The sequence below is a fragment of the Nyctereutes procyonoides genome, unplaced genomic scaffold (assembly GCF_905146905.1).
Source record: "Nyctereutes procyonoides isolate TBG_1078 unplaced genomic scaffold, NYPRO_anot_genome, whole genome shotgun sequence".
Lineage (NCBI taxonomy): Eukaryota > Metazoa > Chordata > Mammalia > Carnivora > Canidae > Nyctereutes > Nyctereutes procyonoides.
Window position 1 is genome coordinate 104861256 of NW_026575125.1, and position 21056 is coordinate 104882311.

The 21056-nt window shown below is 41.9% G+C and overlaps 1 protein-coding gene across 4 annotated transcripts in view; it reads right to left on the reverse strand.

The window, feature by feature from the left end:
- The window catches only part of ARHGEF6 (Rac/Cdc42 guanine nucleotide exchange factor 6), a 101773-nt gene that overhangs the window by 8573 nt on the left and 72144 nt on the right, over nucleotides 1-21056 (reverse strand). For 2 of the 4 annotated variants that reach the window (XM_055338514.1, XM_055338516.1), the window contains 9 exons: nucleotides 13947-14085; nucleotides 11050-11109; nucleotides 9032-9178; nucleotides 5962-6048; nucleotides 5060-5138; nucleotides 4072-4217; nucleotides 2875-3012; nucleotides 1277-1297; nucleotides 87-180 (listed from right to left, as the gene is read on the reverse strand). In XM_055338514.1, the coding sequence (XP_055194489.1) occupies nucleotides 87-180; nucleotides 1277-1297; nucleotides 2875-3012; nucleotides 4072-4217; nucleotides 5060-5138; nucleotides 5962-6048; nucleotides 9032-9178; nucleotides 11050-11109; nucleotides 13947-14085 (911 nt within the window). The remainder of the gene's footprint in view (nucleotides 1-86; nucleotides 181-1276; nucleotides 1298-2874; nucleotides 3013-4071; nucleotides 4218-5059; nucleotides 5139-5961; nucleotides 6049-9031; nucleotides 9179-11049; nucleotides 11110-13946; nucleotides 14086-21056) is intronic. The other 2 variants (XM_055338513.1, XM_055338515.1) reach the window with 2 other exon arrangements.

A 21056-nucleotide genomic window follows, 5' to 3' on the forward strand; every position in this document is an offset into this window, starting at 1 on the left:
ACAAATGGCTCTAATCATCTGCTTTCAACAAAATTCTTCTGATAGCTCATCCATAACCAACTGTCAAAAAAGTGCAAGACACATACTTTTCCGAATCACATATTCCTCCTCAGATGGCTTTCTTTCCGTCTTTCTTTTATGAAGAAACTTCTTCATTGTTTTGGGGCTTTTACTAGACTCCTGTAAGGATAGAGGTTTCTTTATGAATTAGAATTATCCCCAAAAAAACAAATTAAAAAGAGCAAACGAACTTAAACTGCGTGACTCTCCCTTACTTTAACAGTCTCAAGAATGCATCAAAATTTAATAATGTACACAATAAAAATGGCTCCAGTAAATTCTAAAAGATCACATAAAACAGAGGCAATGACATTGTCTCTTCAATTGCCATAGGGATGGGTGCCATCTGCAAAGAAAGTAGTGGGTGTCGATCCTAGGGAAATACCCGTATTCCTAACTTAGTTGATGGTCTTCACTGATACAGTGTTAAGGGAATTAAACAACAATTGTAGTATATACTGCTTTTCAAAGAGTTTCAAAGCGGTTTAAATACATTTTCCTTAGCAACAGTCCCGGAAAGAATATTAATTTCCATTTTTCAGATGGAAAAATTAAGGCAGAGGGACCAAATAGTTTCCCTGAAGTCAGAGAGAAGAGCAAAATGAGGGATCTCTGAATAAATAACTTGGGGTTAGGAGTAATGGGTGTAGACCCAAGCTTAAAAATACATATATAAAGTGTATTTTAAATTAGTAGATAAAAGAGCCATGGATTCTTGAATTTGCTTTTGCCGTATGAATAACCAGAGCCCGTGAACAGGTACCCAAGTAAACAGATTAGAATCTTAGACCCTAGTGACCATTCTTATCCCAATCTCCCATGTGTATATAAGTGATGTATGGATAATAACTAGTACCTTAAAATATATGGAACAAAGAATTTAATTTCTTCCATTTAACCACAGTGACCCACTTAGACTTGAGAACAGACAGACATGGAAAACTCACGAGGGACAAAAATAACAGGAAAAGGAGCAATTTAAAAAAACACAAGGAAAACAGGCATTTTTAAGGCATCTAAGACTACAGTTTCACATGTGTTTCATAAGAGCCTGATTTTTTGAAGCAAATACTTACATGTCAGAATTGCATCTTCATACTCTAGCCACCAATTAGAACAAGGGACACAACAGGCATAAAGGAAAGCTTCATTCATCAAAGGTTACAGCACAGCATTATGACGTCACCATAAGCCAAAGATATTGTTCTACCCTTACCTTCAAGATATAAGACATCCTCTAAAGTGAATATGTAAAGAAAGAGAAGATGAGCATGAGAGGTCGATGGTTATAATGATCAAATCCATTTATCAATAATTCTAAAACAACATTTGAAATGTTAGTGTTATCATCAATTACACAGAAGGAATATCATTATGTTTCCCACATTAGTCTCAGATGCAATAGCATCATGCAAAAGCCCAAGAAATACAGTTCTATGCAGAATAACAAATACTGAAAATAACCGAAATACACACTATGATGCAGTAAGAATATATTAATAACTCTCTTCTCCCAGCAGAAACAACACGATCATGCCTTAGTTTTAATGGATTAGTTCTGTGAAGGATTAAGTAAACTTTACCCTTCAAGGCTCACCTTCATTTGAACTTAGTAACTGACAATTCTAAAATATCCATCGTTAAAAAGGGGACCCAGATAACTATGCAGTGGCACTCCTGCTTTACGTAATCAGAGAAGAAAACTGGATGCTTGCGGGTATCACTGGTCGATTTCCAAAGCAAACCTGTGGGACTGTTTCCTGGCCCAATTCTGAACAGAGGTACATGATAAGGATTCAGCTCAAACATTATTTCTCCTGTTGTGCCCGTATCATTTTTTTTGAAATGATCAAAAAAGTCCTCCAGTGCCCAAAGTTTGTTCTATTTTTTACTGCATGTGGAGTCGAAGGCAACAATTAATGGAAACAGCAGCATGGTGTTTGAAATCAAGATCAACTTGAAATGGAGCTAAATCTGTATCACATGTCAAAGCACACGTTTGATATGCTGTCTTTACCTCTAATTCTAAGATGTACCTCATAACCGTCATGGACTTAAACTTTCACTTGGTAAGATCTGGGTAAAGAACAGTTCCGAATAAATGAGGCTCTTTACTGAAAGCTGAAATGATGAGAAACAGCTTAGGGGAAAAAAACCAACCCAAAAAACACTGGATGGAAAAAGTAACAGTCCATATAGTCCTAGAAGCTAGTGACTGACATTTCCTGACTGCGACTTTCAGGAAAAAATAGAAAGAACCTCAAAGTCCCCCCGCTACCCAAATTTATCCTATGTCTTCTAGGGTTGTCGCTTAGAAGCCTCTGTGGAAAAGATGTTCTTTTCATTAAATTCTTTTCCCTTCTCAACTGCAGCAAAAAGTCTAGACCCTCAAAATTCAGACTCACGGCTTGGTCCCATAAGACTTTCCTGGTTTGGCTTAATAGATCAAAATGGTCCAAAATGCAGAATTGGGTCTTCTTGGTCGGAAATTCAAGTCAAATGAAGTGGCTCTTGTTTGAGATGTGTGGACATTATTACCAAAGTATACAATCAGGTGAGCCAGAGGCACTTCAGGAGGGGGCCAGGGAACTCAGGCAGTGCACAGAAACTCTGTGGATGTTTGCTAAGTATTTGTGCGGGGACCATGGGAAAAAGGGAAATTAAGCAACAAACAAAACCCCTGAGTCTAACAATTCATAATTGATTGACATGTATCACCTAGCATAAGTTCTAGCACATTCCCACAGAACTCTTTGTAACGAGCTATGAAATTAGCTTGTCAGAAGCATTTTATACCACATGTAGCAAAATTACCTCTTTATAACCTAGTGCTGCTGATGGTCTAAGTGGAGGTGCGGGTCGTAGACAACTTAAACTCCACGGTTTTATAATCTGAGGAGGTTCCAGGGGTCCTCGGGGCTGTCCAGTAGAGCTAAAAGACTGGGAAAATGTCTGATGAGATGTTGGCAATCTGCCGTCTGAACCCGACCTTGTGCCACACGGCGAGAGAACAGCGACAGTGTCATTGGATCAGCAAAGCCAGCCATAGAAAAGGAGAGGTGGGAAAACAAAATTCTCCAGTTTGGGAACTGGCACTTTCCAGTTCAGATTATGGGGTCTCTAAGGAACAGCACAAAATTGACTCAACATCCTATGATCCTGTCTTCCCTCTCTCTTTGGGAATGTCACTCAAGTCAGGGGGGGCTTTCCTTTAGGAAGCAGGAAAGCTGAGTCAACATTGACTGCATTCAGTCATGCGTTGGGCACTCTACTAGGTGCCGAAATAGGTTATTTTGGCAGAATGACTTAAGACGAACCTTAGCAAAGCAAAGTAGCTAGCTGGCAATTGAACAAGCCAAGATTTGAACTCAGATCTGATGCCAAAGCCCTTGTTCTTCCCACCACAATGCACACTACTTAAGACTGGGGTTTTGGCATTGCCCATTTGAGTGTTAACAGACAACACAACAATCTGCGCTCTCACTCAGCACATACAGTAAAATCTCAACGATTCCGATTCTAGGAATTCCAAATTCATGATAACCTGGAAGAAGGCAACGCTGAGAGTTTACCCTTAAAGCTGACCTAGTGAATGCAGTAGCATAAATGAGATTCCATGAGGGCACTTAAGGATTTACGAAGGTAAACTCTGTGTTTTGACTCAGCACACAATTCACATGAGACTAATGGTTGACAATTCACATGAATCTTGTTTATCACTGAAATGTCTTAGCAGGACTCGTGATGAGAAAAACTTTGCTGGCAGTCAGGGGGAGTTGCTTAGAATTGTCAAACAAAAGTGCACATCCCTCGGTAAAATGTTTTATTAATTTGGATGGGCCTCCCTCCACAGCAAGAAATCAGAATTAATGAGGTTTTACTGTACTTCAAAACCTACAAATATAGAAGACCCAAAGACTGAGGGCATGCTAACTGCTTCTTGAAAGTTCTCTGCAGGCAGGTCTGATGAGAGACTCATCAGTCCCCAAGCCGCACAAGTGGACTACTTACAGAATGAGTGCTGCAAGATGACGATGATGTTTTGGATAAGGAACTGCAAGAGGCAGGGCCCCTGATCAGTCTGCACAGCTGCTCCAGCCACTCCTGGAAGTCCTGGCTATTGTTGCAGTGGATCACAATTCTGTCGACCATGTTACCTGCATCGCCCGATGGTGAGCATTTGGAAATAAGAGGCAAGGAGAAGCTTGAACGCACCTCATTCATAAACAGACCTGACGCAACTAAGAATTGGGTGTCTGTTATCAGGAGGGGTCACCCCATGACCCTATGGAAACTTCTATGTCAGGAATAGGTAATGAAGCAAGGAAAGAAATATCTGTGTCTGATTTTTTTTTCTGTGCCTGACTTTTAAAACTGTCCTTGACTTCTACTGCTTACAGAATCTGAGGAAAGTAGTCTAAAACTTCACTTTAAACAAACTCACAGTGCAAAAGTGTAAGCACAAAGCCCATCTAGTTCACAGCCTACAATGAGAATGCTGTCCTGCTTTACCCAATATTCAAGTTGAAACAAGGCCAACAGCCAAGCTAGGCTCCCTACTGGGGAAGAAGGGGGGAGGCCTGGGGCCATAGTCCCAGTACTAGCCACTGTGCCATGTCAGTAAAAAAAGGAAAACCGCCACATGGAAATTACACAGGCCTGGCAAAAGGGACCACAGGCCACAAAGGTCAGGCCTGGTATTTTGCTCAATTTGTTCATTTACATCAGCCTGTTTTGTTATTTTTTAGTTCTAACAAGTGGCTCCTGTGCAAGAAAAGATTGAAACTAATGGCAAAGCTGAGGCTTTTGAATGACTGAAAGACTTTGTTCTTTCACTGGATGCTAATTATCCCGGGAAAGAGAACAAACCTTGCCGTGCCCAGGTAAAGCTTGTTGCTCATAGACTTAGTGCAGAAAATAATAGCATTTATTTATTTAAATCCCACTTTGCTCCAAAAAGGATTTCAAGTAGCTACTTGAAAAAAATAAAATTACCTACCTGTGATTTCAAATGTATTGTCATTCCCTTCAATTTCATCTAATCTGGTCACCACCATTCCCGCCACTGGTATTTTTCCCTATTGGAAAAAGAACATTTCCATTAATTCTGTGCTTATATGCATCCCTGCTTATGTCTATCAGATTTTTCTGACCCTCTCAGGAATCACTGCTGAATTATGGCCAGACAAATCTCTCTGGCCTGTCAATAGATAATATGTTTTCCTGCTTTTAATTTTAATTAGACAAAAAAGCAAGGGGGGAAATGTGGGTTGTGTTTTGCTAACACGCCCTAAACCATACGGTGGGGATTTACAAACAGCTTACTTTTTTCTAACACATTTGGGGGAGAATCAGTAAACAAAGTAAATATTCAAAAAAATTCCAATTTTATGAAAATTAGTAATCACTAAGCCAGTTATAACAGATGACAGTAACTCACTAGCCTTCCATATTTTGGGAGCAGACAGAGGAAGTTTAATTTCCTAAGGAGTTTCATGACTTGCACCTCAGAACCCCAAATCATGTGATATGACTGCAATCAGACAGTCACAGGAGCAGCCCCGCCCCAGCTTTATAGTTTCTCAGCAATAATGATATGATATGAGCCTGTGAAATATGACTGCTAATTTATCTGGTTGTAGACTCAGAATTCTATTTGAACATCCATAACCTAGCTCATAACCAGAGCAGTGGATATTCAATATAAACTCATTACAGTGATATAAAGGTTTCTGATCTAAGGAACATCTGCTGTTATAAGCTGTTTAATTACAACAAAGGGTCAGAACATTCTGTCTTTTCTGGCTGGAGCTTTTAATGCCAGAGTGGAAATATTGCATCTGGATGGAAACCTGTTTTCATTCTGGATCCTGCTATTTGCTTTATATGAAATCTACTAACCTGATAGATAAAGCCACTCATCCGAGGACTTGCAGATAACATTATCAAGACACTTGAAAACAGCATGAGGTACCGCTCCTCTTTCTCCTAAAGTGAAATGAAAAAATGTTAAGTGGAGAACAGAAATTGGACATTTTATTTGTTAAGAATTTCTGGAGTCACTGTTGTATAACACAGAGCTTGTATAAGGCAACAGAGCACAAAAAGTGACCGTTTAAAACAGATACCCAACCTAAAAGCACAAAACTGGTTGAATTTTGCTTTGATAGGAGTACAAACCCCTGGTTTATCCCTTTTCTTCATATACATAAGTTAGATACAAATTAACCATGCTGGTTCCCCAGGTACGCACACCTGAGACATCACACAGTTAATGGCAAGGCACAAGTCTCTGGGTTTACAAAATGAAAATGATTTTTCCTTTGAAAAGGAGCAAAGCAGAAGGGGCTTTGGGGCAATAGGAAGTTTACTATGCTCTAGCATGTATATTAAAATCCTATTCATAAAATTAATTTTAATCTTAATTATAAAATCACTAATCACTAAAATTTTATTTTTAATTTATTTTTAATTTTTAAAGATGTTATTTATTTATTCATGAGAGACAGAGAGAGAGAGGCAGAGACACAGGCAGAGGGAGAAGCAGGCTCCATGCAGGGAGCCTGACATGAGACTCGATCCTGGGTCCCCAGGATCATGCCCTGGACTGAAGGCAGCGCTAAAGCACTGAGCCACCCAGGTTGCCCAATCACTAAAATTTTAGAACAAGGTAGCTATTGTTCCCACATAACACGAAGAAGTAAATACTTTTTGAAAATGGCACTAAAGGAAACTTCACACAAGAGGGCTTCTCTGAACTCCTTACACAGATATGTGATTAGTAGGTGCAAAAACTTCTGTTTGGCTGACACATCCAGCCATGTTAGCTACAATGATCCTTATGCCTATCTCCATCTCCTTCCTTGCACTTGAGAAAGGCAATCAATCCTTTGAGGCTCACTCTTCTAGCAAGTTCTTTGCACCCTCTCACGTCTTTCTCTTGCTTGGCTTCCTTCTGCAGACACTCTGTCTCTTCCCTGTCCTTTCAGCAGCCTCGCCCACTTACCTAATTTCTTCTCTTCTGCTTGTTAGCATATGGCCAGCTTCTGTCCTAACAGGCCTTCATGGATCCCGTGGCTCCTTCTGTGTAACACCGGCCTGCCTCACCTTACTGAGCCTCCCCGTATCGGGTTTCACGGGTGCGTGTTTTTACGCATTGAGGGTTCGTAGGGCCCCGGTGTGGAGTGAGTCCGTAGGCGCCATTTTTCCAACAGTATTTGCTCACTTCATGTCTCTGTCATGTTTTGGTAATTCTTGCCGCATTTCAAGCTTTTTCACTATTACTGTTTTTGTTATGGTGATCAGTGATTATGACTCACTGAAAGCCCTGATGCTGGTTAGCATTTTTTAGCAATAAAGTATTTTTGATTAAGGTCCGTAACTGTTTTTAGACATAACACTATTGTACGCTTAATAAACTATGGTATAGCATAAAGACTACTTTTATATGCACCGAGAGACCAAAAACTTCATTTGACTCGCTTCACTGCACTGTTTGCTTTATGGCAGGTGTCTGGAACCCAACGTCCAACATCTCCCAGGTCTGCCAGTACCTCCTGGTCCTTGACACTATATTGCCAAATTACTTGCTGTCTTCATTTTTCTCCCCATTGATTCCTCCCTAACTGCAGCCCCACTGCTCTCCCGAAGTCATCAATAACTGCCTTCTAGCGAAATCCAATGGTTTCTTCTTGGTCTCCAGACTCCTTGACCTCCGAACCTTCGAACCTTCAGTGGCACTCAGCAGGCTGACCACTTTCCACAGCCCCTCCTGGAGTTTCCATGACAACACACTTCCCCAGTTCTCTTTGTCAGCTCTTTCAGGCCTGGATCCTCCTCCCTTCACCCCAGAGGTTTATCCCAAAGGTGTGAAAGACTAATAGTTAGACTGGCCACCGCATTAACCCTCCCCAGGGTATCTGCATCTTAAATGAGATTGCTTATTAACCCTAAGTAATGAATCTCTGACAGAGACCTGTCAGGGACTATAGGAAGATGTTTTGGGACAGGGAAGGCAGTTCTAACACTCGATAAATCATACCAGGTGACATAAGCAACCTTCCTCCCCTACTCTGCCCCCTTCCTAAAAGACATAATCCATCTTCACCCCTCCGTGCTTCTCTCCGGATATTTACTTCCTAGGAGGGCACATCTGTCAGGGACATCTGAATCTCTGCCTCTCACTCCCACTCACATTTCTCTCCTGTTTTAACAGCTGCCTACAAGACCTTTCCACCTGGAGACCTATGGTTACAGGCAAGTTAACAGGTCTAAGATAACATCCATCGTCTCCTCTGGCCCCCAGGTCACTGCTTCCTCTCAACCTGCCCTCCTAAACGGGGCTCATTTGCCCCTGCACTTTCATTTTCTCCCCTACCACCTTCGTGGGGGGTGCTTCTCACTTTGCAACCCAGCTGGTCCCTTCTGTGCCTAGCCCCATCCCCCCAGTTTACTGACACACGTGGTTGGCAGAGTGAATATTGTTATCACCCCTTTCGTCGTGTTTCTCTATGACTCTGCTGCCTACCTTGTGGATCTGAACAGCTCTTGCCTGATGCCCGGGGTTCTCAAAACCTGATGTTTCTCTCCATCTCAAAAGGCCATGCTCCTGTTCTTTCAGCCTCTAACTTACAAAATCCTTGCCATCTCTCTTCCTGGCCCTCCTCCTCAGGTCCTACCTCCATAAGGCTTTCCGTGGAATCCACTGTGGAGACCACACAACCTACGCTGACTATTTGGGTTTGTTTGCTAGTTGCAGCTTGAGTTTCCATCTGTTTTGTAAGGCATTCCTCGAAGGCCGGGATTATCGCATATTCTCTCCTATCTCCCACAGCACCTAGCAGAGTGCCGGGCAAAGAAGAGGTGCTCAGTTTCTTTGAATGTTCAAGCACTTGACCTTGACGAAAGGACAAGTCAAAGAAGAGAAGCAGGAAAGATGGAAGCAATGACGTTGAGATTTGAAACATCTTACCTCAGACGTTCCGTATTGCATCATTACTTGTGACATAAACAGCACGTTTCCCAAGGTTTTAATATTCTCTCCTTCCCATGCCTGAATAGGTTCTGAAAGTATCTGCAACTCCAGCTGTTTTCTCTTTCTTAGATCTTGGCACTGGCCCTATAGAACCAAAGCACAACATAATAGAATAGGAATTCTTGTTACACAGACCCAAAACAAGACCAAAGTGAGATGGAGCTTTGCACTTTCAGATTGCCACGGAGTCCCTATTCCTCATCACGAATCCCATCACCAGATGTGCTCCTGACACATAAAGAGATCCACTATCTTAAATCTCTAGCCAAAGGTTTTGTGAAGAAGGGCCACTTTTGCCAAAACATCAAGATAAAGTGGAGAAGGGGCCCTGTATTTGTTTCGTTATAAGATCAATTTGATTCACTGTGGCATGGCCCTATACTTTAGGCACTAGTAGTAGATCGATATGGAAAAAAATACGAAATTAATTTTCATTCCTAAGAGAACCGTGAAAAAGAGATACAACTGAATTTTACTAATACAAACTGAAAATACAAGCCAGGAAACAATATGTGGCATATGAATATGCTATATATAAATATCACTGCTTCAGAAAGTGTGAAGTTATTTCTTAGAGTGATTTAACAGTACTCATTCCAAGCTGAATATGAAAATGAGCATATGGTTAGCTATGCTACTGTTTCCAAATAAATGTCATAGCTTTTTGGGGTGTGTTTTCTATAAAATCTCTGCTGCCCCTTTCAGCTACATGTAAACTTAAAGACAGCAGTTCACTGTACACACATTTTTGAAGCATCTATACTGGGAATAAACATACTATGGCCATCAAAGCAAGCTTCACAACATGTACAGTGGTCAGAAAGAAATATTATTTTTATAAAAAAGAATTCTATATTCAATTTGCATAGGACAAATCAAGGGACACAAGTAGTAATAAATGCCATATTTCGGTGGGCTGTTCTGTTAGGTTGAGCCATAGAAAATTGCCAATATTCAACCGTTTTTGACCTATGACAACAGCAATTTTAACCTAATACCTTACTCTGCTCTTCAACTTGCTGTTTCCTGTGGACACACCAGGTACTGATCTTTTAACAGCAATAAAAATGAGGTGATGGTGAATGCTGCCTCACAACGTTATAGCAAGGATCAGTAACTAACCATGGAACCCAATCACTTGGAATGCCACAGAAATGTCTAAAATGAAGCTAAACTTGGGGTTCCTGGGTGGCATGGTCACTTAAGTGTCTGACTCTTGGTTTCAGCTTGGGTCGTGATCTCAGGGTTGTGAGAGATCCCTGCACCCAGCTCCATGCTCAGCGTGGAGTCTGCTTGAGATTCTCTCTCCCTCTCCCTCTTGTGCTCCTCTCTCTCAAATAAATAAATAAATCTTTTTTAAAAGTGAATTTGAACTTAATCAATCACTCAAAGTAACACTATCTTTTCTCCTAAAATGCTACTAAGTGCCATCAGTGGGTTCCAGAAGACATTAACCATCATGCTCAAGATACAAGATTACAGATAGCTTTGATAGCAATCTGTATAAAGCAACTGTATTTGAGTAGGTTTTCTCCTTTTAGATTTGATGAAGGATTTCTTTTTCATATGCAAAGAACAAACTCACACCTTTTGGCATATATAGATGAATCCATTATCGATGCCAATCAGTGAACGACAAGTTGCACAGACATAAGGTGAACGACACGGGGGGAAAGACAAAGAGACAAAAGGAAACCCCCCACCTACACAGCAATGCTTAATGTGGCAGAAACTTCAAATGTGAGTGCTTTATACCCTCAGCCTGGCAACCTTTCATAGGTAAGCATGAGTTTTTGGAAGACAAAATTAAATGAGACAATCACTGCGGTACTGTCACTAAAGCTTATTGTTTCCACTCTAAAGACCTTTGCATAAGGAAAGAAACGTTACACACATGTCACTCTTTTAGGAACAAAGCATACAAAACAGAATTATAATTGGAGAGCATCACCTACCATGAGAGTTTTGAATGCTATGATTGCTTTCAGAATATCCTGATGATCCGGATGCGTATCCTATTAAAGGAATACATTGAAAAATAATATTAAAGAAGAACAGATCAGCCATTGCCAGGGGTTGAGGGGGGAGGGTGTGGCAGCCGCAAGGACACAGAGGAAATCTGAGGGGATGATGGACCTGTCTTGTATCTCCATCGTGGCAGTGGTCACATGAATCCACACACGTGCTGAAAGCCACAGCACTATACGTCAAAAGAAAACAGTCCATTTCACTGTATGCTAATTTAAAGATCACAAAATAAGACAGCACCTGAGCATTTGGCGTCTCAGCGCCTCCCATGATCAGGTGACCAAGAAACGTAGACAGGCGGTAGGTAGCGCATCATGGATTTGGCAACAACATGCTAGGTGTGGTTACTGAGTCTCTAGATAATAAATAATCAGCAGTCAGGAGGGGGCATCATCAGGCCACGTTGTTAATAAGTGACAAGAGGTAGGGAACCGTGGTTACAGAAAAATCAATCCCATCTTACTTCTTAAAATGCCTTAATTTTCCTCCAGGAGGCTCAATGGGGCAGATGGGAACAAAATTCCAAGTTTCATACCATGTGCTTCTTTGTAAGCCACATATATGGTCTGCAGTTCTGTGCTACTTAAAACCCCGAAAAGTGGACAGGTTCCAGAACGGCACTAAGGAATGCATATCTCCATGACCACTCACGAAGGGAGAGGGGAGATTCTTGGGGAGGCTGTATACCCACCATGGGAATATGTCTACCTAACCTTTGGGATTCAGCCGGCCTAATGGAAGGACAAAATCTGCTGCTCCACCAGCCATAGGTAAGAAAACACACAGCTGGACAGGCCAGGGTTCTGCCCCAAGCCAAGAACAGTATTGCTTCTGTGAAGAAGGTTTCTATTCTTTTATGGTCAAATGTATCCTTTGCCAAATTAACCAATAGCTAATTTGATTCTAGGCTCCCCTTAGCCAGCGGCCATGCTAAATGATCAGAAAGCTGGAGAAAGTGGCTCACCGGATGGCTAACTAGTGCTGATGGTGTGGGTTATCTGATGGTAGGAAACGGAAGGCAGCCCAAGGCAGGTGAGCAACAACCAACGGAGGCAGGAGTGCAGACAGGCTCCAACACAGAGAAGCCCATCGGAGGGGATCCAGACAGCGGGGGCGGCTGGGGATTCTTCTCCTCAAACTGAGTATATGTTAGCACTCCTGCATTGAGCAGGAACAGAAACTGAGGCCGCTGGTTTCTGGATTTCTGCAATAAGCAAGGAGGGGCAAACCTCAAACGGTTCAGCAAACTGGTTTAGCTTTTGGGAAGGCATCCAGAGGTCAACACCTTCCCAAGGCCTAACTGAAATTTCATCCCAGCAGGCTTTGCTCACTAGCTCCCTGCTGCCTCCAGCTTTCCGGCAGGCCAAACAACCTGAGAATGTGGTTTTGCTCAGAGTACACGCTTTCAATCCTTACAAATGCTGATGAGAACGGCGGTGTGCAACCTTTTTCTTTAAAGATAATCAAACCCTTTAAAACCTCAAAACCTTTCCCCAGACACAGGAAGAGCAACTAGGGTAAACGCAGCCTCCCTCAGAGGGCCCTCCTCTCCCACCCACACCTCAAACACCCATGCTCGATGGCGCAAGGATGACTCTAGAAGCAATCCCTGTTGATGGTTTTTAATAAAAGGATCTGGCCTCTTGCTGAAACAGTATTCAATGGTCAGGCATCGTTGCCAATCTTAATATTTAGGAAAGATTATAGCTATGCTGCAGCTATTGCCAATCAACTCTAAGTTTATAAACACAAATGTGAGGGCGCTTTGATGTAGGTCTATGGGTACATAGACAGATCAACTAATATTGGTTATCCTGTTTATGAGTTTTTAAGGAGATTCCAGAATGTTCCAGTGTAACCCAGAGTCAGAAAGCTGAATGATCGCAGTGATCTCAAGATATTTATCCCTGTCTATAAGTGAAAATGGTGTTTATATTTTCTGATGCTTTGCTTTGTTTGTATCCCACAATCAGGCTGGCTCATATACCAGAACAACAGAAAATCTTGGCCAATTTTGACTGAACCACCATCGACAGAGGAGGAGAACCTAAGTCAACTTGAGAGAAGCACCGGGTTTGAGGCTGGGAGGACAAATGATCACGAATATTTTGTAGTAAAGGAGGGACCTCTTGGTTGCAAGATGAATGAATTCCGGGGATCTAATGTACGGCATGGTGGTTATAGTTTCTAGCACTGTATTGTATACTTGCAATTCACTGAGAGTATATTGTAAGTGTTATAAAAAAATACTTGTAACTGTGTGAGGTGATGGAGGTGTGAATTAACTAGCTTGTGGGAATCATTTCACAATATCTCCAGATATTAAACCATCACATGGTACACTTAAAAAAATCACATTGTACAACCTAAACAGATATGGTTTTTATTTGTCAATAAAAATGGGAAAAATGGGATCCCTGGGTGGCGCAGCGGTTTGGCGCCTGCCTTTGGCCCAGGGCGCGATCCTGGAGACCCGGGATCGAATCCCACATCGGGCTCCCGGTGCATGGAGCCTGCTTCTCCCTCTGCCTGTGTCTCTGCCTCTCTCTCTCTCTCTCTGTGACTATCATAAATAAATAAAAAAAAATTTAAAAAAATGGGAAAAATAAATTAAGTAAAAATAAAACAATCTTAAGAGGGGGGAAAAAAGAATGCCCCCTTTCTATTTTGCTGCATAAAGAGGGACACTAGAAGCCCAGGAAGAGGGAAGACTGGATCAAGTAAAATGCGAAACCAAGGCTTTTCCTGAATTCCTCAGCAGGGTTAGTCTGAAGGGAGACTGGCTGCTTCCTCTAGAGCAGAGGCCCACACACTGCCTTCTTACCTCCATATGCCGTTCCAACTCTTGCAAGAGAGTGACATACTTTTCCAGTCGCATGAATGGTTTGCTGAGGCTGGTTGTTAGAATGAGGATCCCTGGGCTGGACGCACCTTGACTTTCCATGAATTGTTCCAGATCATCACTAGCAAAAGAATGAACATGGTTTTGTTACTGCTTAATGTTCCAAGTAAAGAATTCCCAACCCAACATTATTTTCCTGTATTTTGCACAATATAAAACCAGACAGAAATCAGTTTTGCTAAACCAAATGCTGTCCAACTCATGTCAGTTCCATTTGATAAACCTTTATTCAGCTCCTGCTATGCAATCAGCCTTGTGCCCAGCACTGGGGCTACTGTGGCAAGCCAGAGTCACTGTGATCCCCTGCTTCATCTGTGCATACAACAATCATTGATTGACATCTACAAATAAATGGGCTCTGTTCTCTGCAGGGGACACAGCAGTGGATGAAATAAAAATCCCTGCCCTCAATTAAGGAGACTGCCCCCACCAACATGGAACATACAGTCTACCAGACGGCCTCCACATACAACTTGAGTCATTTCAAACTTTCTGGTTATTGACTGATAAAATGCCAAGTGTAGCAACTCACCGCATACTCCCTATCATCGGGCACCCACTTGTAATGTTCAGAATCAAGTTCAAAATTCAGATAGCTGCATGTTCCTATGACTAGCCACAAAGTCACTTAGCCTAGGATCTGAAACCAGCACAGCAGGCTACACAGACAGTTCCATAAGGCAGCAATTGGGCTAAAAGAAAAAGACCACTAATATGTTATGAACCATGCCCTATAAGCTTGGGCTTTTCTTTTCTGCTTTTTTGCACCGTCCTAATTGTCTCCTTTCTAGCAACGTGATCCTGGGTCCTGGGGCTACAAGATCATTTTAATATTCATTTGTGCAAAATAAAATTAAAGAAGGACACCCACTGCCTACCTGACAGCATATTCTGAAACTTCTGCTTCTGACTGGGCCCCCTCTGCCTCCTTGCTTGCTTGTGCATAGCCAATCAGTCTCAAGTTGATGCCTTTCCATTCCCGCTGCCACTGCCGCGGTTCAGACCTTTATCTCATACCATCTGGTTCACTCCAAGAGTCCAAGTGGTCTCCTGGCTTCCAGCCTTTTTGGCTTCCAAGCTGTCCTGAAGACTACCACTCTAATCCTGTTGCTTTCTACTCAAGAACCTCTGATTGCCTACAAACTCAAGCCCACACTTTTTACCTCCCACTGGTCCCACCAATCTTTCTCATCACTCTCGATCATGAACTATCTACTTCAAAATGACTTATTCTCCCTAGAAGACAGCTCAGGCAGGCAGTTCCTAACCATGGCATGTTGCAATCAGTGGTGAAGGGTTTTCAGAGAAACTTGCTATTGGCAGTAAAATACTGGGTGGTGGGGTGGGGATGGGATGGATTGTAGGTTATCCTATTAATAGACACACTCTCTTCTTGGACTTTTGTGAGTGGGAGAGAAAGGGATGGGGTTTCAGCTAACACTCCAGCAACCTGGAGCCATGCAGGGTCACATGTATGTCAAGGAAAATGGGCTAGGAATCACTGCTTTGATGGAAGCTGGATGGTATCTGAGTGGCCACACCTGACAATCCATGCTGAGTATTGTATCTATGTTTGCCGTCTTGCCCCAGAAGCCCCTGGGAGGAGGGAAGAAGTCTGGACCTGGAGTCATGAATTAGGGTGGTGCCTCTGGATCAGTTACCTGGACTCAGCTGACTCATTTGTAAGACAGGAATTAAATCTACTTCCTACTAAATTCTGAAGATTCACTACTGGGGTTCAGAAGGTGACTTGTTTCATGCTAAGATCTTCACAAACATTCATTCCTATTTAATATGCACAGTGGCACTTCAACCCAGGTGTTATCCTCATTTTACAGATGAGAAGCCTGAGACTCAGGAAGAGTAATTGGAAGTTAATGGCTATGTTGGGGTTCACGCCCAGGTCTGAAGTCAAAGCCTCAAGTCTTTCCATGACACCACATGCCTTTGTGTAGAAAAGTATTTTGTAAACTTTAAAGTAGTCTATAAATGCATTTATATTACTATTATTACTATGCCAAGACAAATACCTTGCTAAAATCACATCTCTAAAAACTACCATTAAGCTGTGATTTCCAGCTTAATGGAAACTCAATTGATGTTAAATTTCCAACCAAGAGCATAAAGTGCACAAAGAGGTTTAAAAATTCATTGCATATAAAATATAATTAGGAAAATAACTTGAATTTGGAGAGTGCATTTGAATAGAAATGTAATTTAGAGAAAATCACTTTCCTAATTTCTTTTCAATTAGGTAAACAAGTCTTATTTTTTTTCTCTCCATGACTAAATAAATGCCCCGTCCTCAATGTTCTACACTAATTGATACAAGGCTTACAACAATTAAAAGCAAATGCTAACGTGTATTTTGTTATTACTTTCCATGCCACATTCTAACTTTTAGGCTTGCTAAATATCATAAAAGAGGGTCTTTAAAAATTTTTCCACTTAACATGAGATCATCGGCTATTGGGAAGAAATGAGCATTTTACTAGTGCAACAAATGAACAAAACCATCTTAATAAAGCCACTGCCCATTACAATAACTAGATCCTACAAGACACATTTTACTTGGCCAAATAAACTTAATCCACAAATTAAGGTCATTATACAAAAATGTAAGATTAAAATATCTATTGTTATATCAAAGAACAAGCTGTCTTTAAGATGCTGTTTTTAATTTTATATAGCCTGTTGGAAATGTCAGTGGGTTGACTTGTTTTTCAAGCTTCACATGTTCTGTACACATGATGTGATACAAGAGAAGCAGTTCTCAATGTATGAATGCTGTTTTAGACTCAATATACCTTTATCTCACAGAATGCATGGTGGATGGGGCTCTGGGATGTTTTGGGTTAGGCTAGAAAGCTCCAGAAAATGATCCTAACTTCTAATACTTCTACAGAGGTTAACCATATCATATAAGAGTGTTTCTGTGGAATATTTGCATAGATTTCTACTTTGAGGATGAGAAGTCTACCTAAAATAGCTGGAAAAGGGTCAGATATTCCCCCCCACACACATACACTTCCTTCCTCCCCCTGCCCTGCTTTCATGGAAATCACTGTGGCCTGGAAAGGGGGAAGTGAGGCCTGAGGAGCTGAAGGCCTGGACTTCTGGCCAGTGGGAAATCCCAGGGATGCCACTCAAATGGGTTAGGTGGATCCCTATTATCCCTTTATTCATTCATCTAGTCCCAGAGCCAAGGCTGTCTGCTTCTTTTTCATCCCCACCACTTTTTGTTTGTGATCTGTCCCGCGTGTGCTCCCTCCCCCGGTTCCTCAAAGACACAGACAGAACCCAACCCAGTCTCAGAATGTTCCCTAGGCTCCTTGTCCCTGGAACGAATACACAACACAACTCTGGGTTTTTCCTCCAAGTCTTCATTGCTGACAACAGGGTAAACAATATGACAACAAGAGGGACCGGGCACAGTGGTGACGTGGAGCCGGAGGTAGGATTAGATCCGGTGTCTCCAGGATCCCGCCCTGAACTGAAGACGGCGCTAAACCGCTAAACCGCTGAGCCACCCGGGCTGCCCACCTTGCTCTCTTTTTCAATCTGAGTCCCTTCCCTCGTGAAAAGGATGGGAGACACACCAAAGCACGGGAGAGAAGTGGGTATTTTTGTAAGGGAGCACTTATTCCCAGGAAGAAACAAGAGCTATAGTAATAAGCCTGAAAGGGAAAGAGAGGGGAAATCCCAAAAGACCTCAACCAGGGGATAACAAAAGACTGGGGCAGCCATTCAAATATATGTAAATATGGGGACACATCAAAGTTGGGGTCTGCTTCTATATCCATATTCAGATGATACATCACTGCATTCTTAAGGTGCCAACATGTAATGAATTTCAAAGCTGTAGGTCTTTGCCAAATGTCAGGTATATTTCTGGTATGATGCTGCCATCTGCAGGCCGAAAGGAAGAAGTTCAACTGACTGGCCTGTTTAGGCTCCAGTGGTTTTCCAGTGTCTAAGCATCCACAGATTTCGGTAGGAAAAGAACAGAAATCCATCAATGTCTTTATTTCGGCGGACACTTTCATCTAAAACAGGATTTTAGGGGTGCCTGTGTGGCACAGCCAGTTAAACACCGACTCTTGGTCTCAGCTCAGGGTCATGAGATCGAGCCCCACATCAGGGTTCCATGATCAGCGGGGAGTCTGCTTGGGGTTCTCTCTCTCTCTCCCTCTCCCTCTGCCCCTATCCCATCTCTCTCTCTCTCTCTCTCTCTCCCTCTCTCTCTCTCTCTCTCTCCCTCTCTCTCTCTCTCTCTCTCTCCCTCTCTCTCTCTCTCTCTCCCTCCCTCCCTCTCAAATAAATAAATAAATCTTGCTTTTAAAAAAACAATAAAACAGGATTTTAGACTGAAATTTCATTCACCTATACCTTGCCTCTAGTCTTCATCATAAATTGCCCACAAGATACATGTAAAAGAGCTGAGATTATATTAGAAACACATCTGGGGAAACCTCCAAGGATTTCAATTTAATTTTCACCCCTTATATACAAATAAAAGGTAATATAAAAATTCAGTTCTATGGGACTCCAATGAGTCTTCCATCATTTCAAGGTATATTATAAAATTCTCAAAAAACACCACTAACCAAAATGAAGTAAATAGGATATGATAATCCCCCCAAAGTTGAGAACCTTTAAATTAACTCTCTAACAAACTTTATTTTTTTTAAGATTTTGTTTATTTATTCATGAGAGACAGAGAGAGGCAGAGGCACAGGCAGAGGGAGAAGCAGGCTCCATGCAAGGAGCCTGATGTGGGATTCGACCCCAGGAATCCGGGATCACGCCCTGAGCCAAAGGCAGGTACTCAACCACTGAGCCACTCAGGCATCCCTGTAACAAACTTGAAATCATAATGGTTGAAGGAATCTCTACTGTTATTTACAAAATTAAAATCCTAATGTGGGTAAATGCAGTCATAACATTCTAGCACACAGAGTTACAAACAAAACTTCTCTGAACACTACAGAAGTCGGCTCCTGGAGGTACACCATTTCTTTCTGGAATTGACCTTCTCAGGTTAAAAGGAAAAGAAAATGTGCTCATATTCTAACATGAGGGGGATCTCTTTTTATTGGTATTAAGAGAGTTGTCTTTATACACACAAGATGTTTATCCAACACAGGAAAAATGCTTCTGGGTATTTTTTTCTTAATTGAAGATAAATAGTAAAGTATGAAAACATTTCTGGAAATGATAAAGCCAAATTCAGGACTGTGGTTCCCTGTGGCATCGGAGGGAGGAACAGGAAATAGGAGAGAGTACATATAGGACTACGACTGCAGCTAGAATTTGTTTGTTAAGCTGAATGGTGGCTACCTGGGTGGACTTTATTTTATTTCTGTTTTTCGTATGCTGGAAATGCCGCATACAACTTTCTTCTAAAAAGTAACTAATGGCTGGTAGCAAATGAATAAAGTAGAAATAAGGAGTGGTGACAACTGCCTTGTGCTAAATACTGGATACTTTGTAGACATTATCTTATTTAATCCCCACACAAACCTGCAGGTTGGTGGAAAGTATAAAAGCAACCATTTCAGGTCTCCAGAAATTGTTCTAATGGCATAATGATAAGTGAAAGAACATTTATTCAAGAAAACATTCCAATGCTCAGAACAAGGAGAGTACCTGGCATTTGACCATGAACCTGCTATCTTCCTCTCTCCTTCCCTCCCCGCTCAGCTTGATGGAGGCTCTACCTCTTGCAAGTGTGGCCAAGACTTCAGGTCTCCCTCCCTCTCCCCTCAGCTCCCAATCCAAGGACACAATACCTCACTAGCATATCTCATCTGCTTAAACTTTAAGCTGAAGAAGCCAATTCCTAGCCAGCATGGCTAAGAGGTGGAGGCTTCCTTCTCTACTCAGCCCCACACACAGACATAGGAAGAAGGCTCTGGGTGAGAGTTCTGAGGCTCTCCCCAGAGGAACTGGTTTTAGTTGAAAAAAAGTGTGAGGGGTGAGGGAATGGGGTAACTGGGTGATGGGCATGAAGGAGGGCATGTGATATGATAAGCACTGGGTGTTATATGCAACTGATGAATCACTGAAAACTACATCTGAAATAAATGATGTACCAGATGTTAGCTAATTGAATTTAAATTTTTTAAAAAGGAAAAAGAAAAAAAAGCGTGGGGAGGGGCGCCTGGCTGGTTCAGTTGGTAGACCATGTGACTCTTGATCTCAGGGTCATGAGCTAGAGCCCCATGTTGGGTGTAGAGCCTACTTTTTAAAAAAAGGAAAAAAGAAAAAGAGTGTGAGGAAATCCAAACCTAAAGGTTCTTGCAAAAACAATGAAGATTTTGGTGATGAGGAAAAGAAGAGGATGCTGGCAGCTCTTCTTAATTAAGAGCAAGAATGTAAACCATAGGCCAGTTAGGTCACTAGAAAGTACCAAGGAAAGACACAGCTAAGAAGGGTCAGAACACACTTCAAAGATTTGTCTCAAAAACTACCCCTGCCTGAACTTCATTGGATTGGATGACAGATCAATTTATGCCCCACAGGGGATTGTCAAAACCATGAGAGCAATCCACTGGAAAATAGTGGAGCCTAACAGCTGGATCTGATGCAGAATTGGGTAGACAGCTTAACAGGAAAATCAGGGAGAGATGGTCAAAGAGAACCCTGCTAAAACCACCATCCTTTCAGGGTGACTGTGTGCATGACCAGGGCTATGCCCTCTGAAGGATGACGTCAGAGGTGCACACTGTGGGTGAAACAGGCGTCACTAAGAGAGACTATCAAGTAACTAAACAAACAAATAAGCAAACAATAACAACACACCCCCAAGAGGAGAGAAAGGAATCAGTATCCAGAGTTTCTAACCCTAAAATTGCATAGTGTCTAGTTTACAACAACAACAAAATATGTAACATGCAAAGAAACAGGAATGTGTGACACATACACAGGAGATTAAAAAGAGATAATAAAAATTGTCTGTGTGAGTTATAAGACTTCAAAGCCATTATAAATGTGCTCTAAGAACAAAAGGAAACCATGCTCATTAAAGGG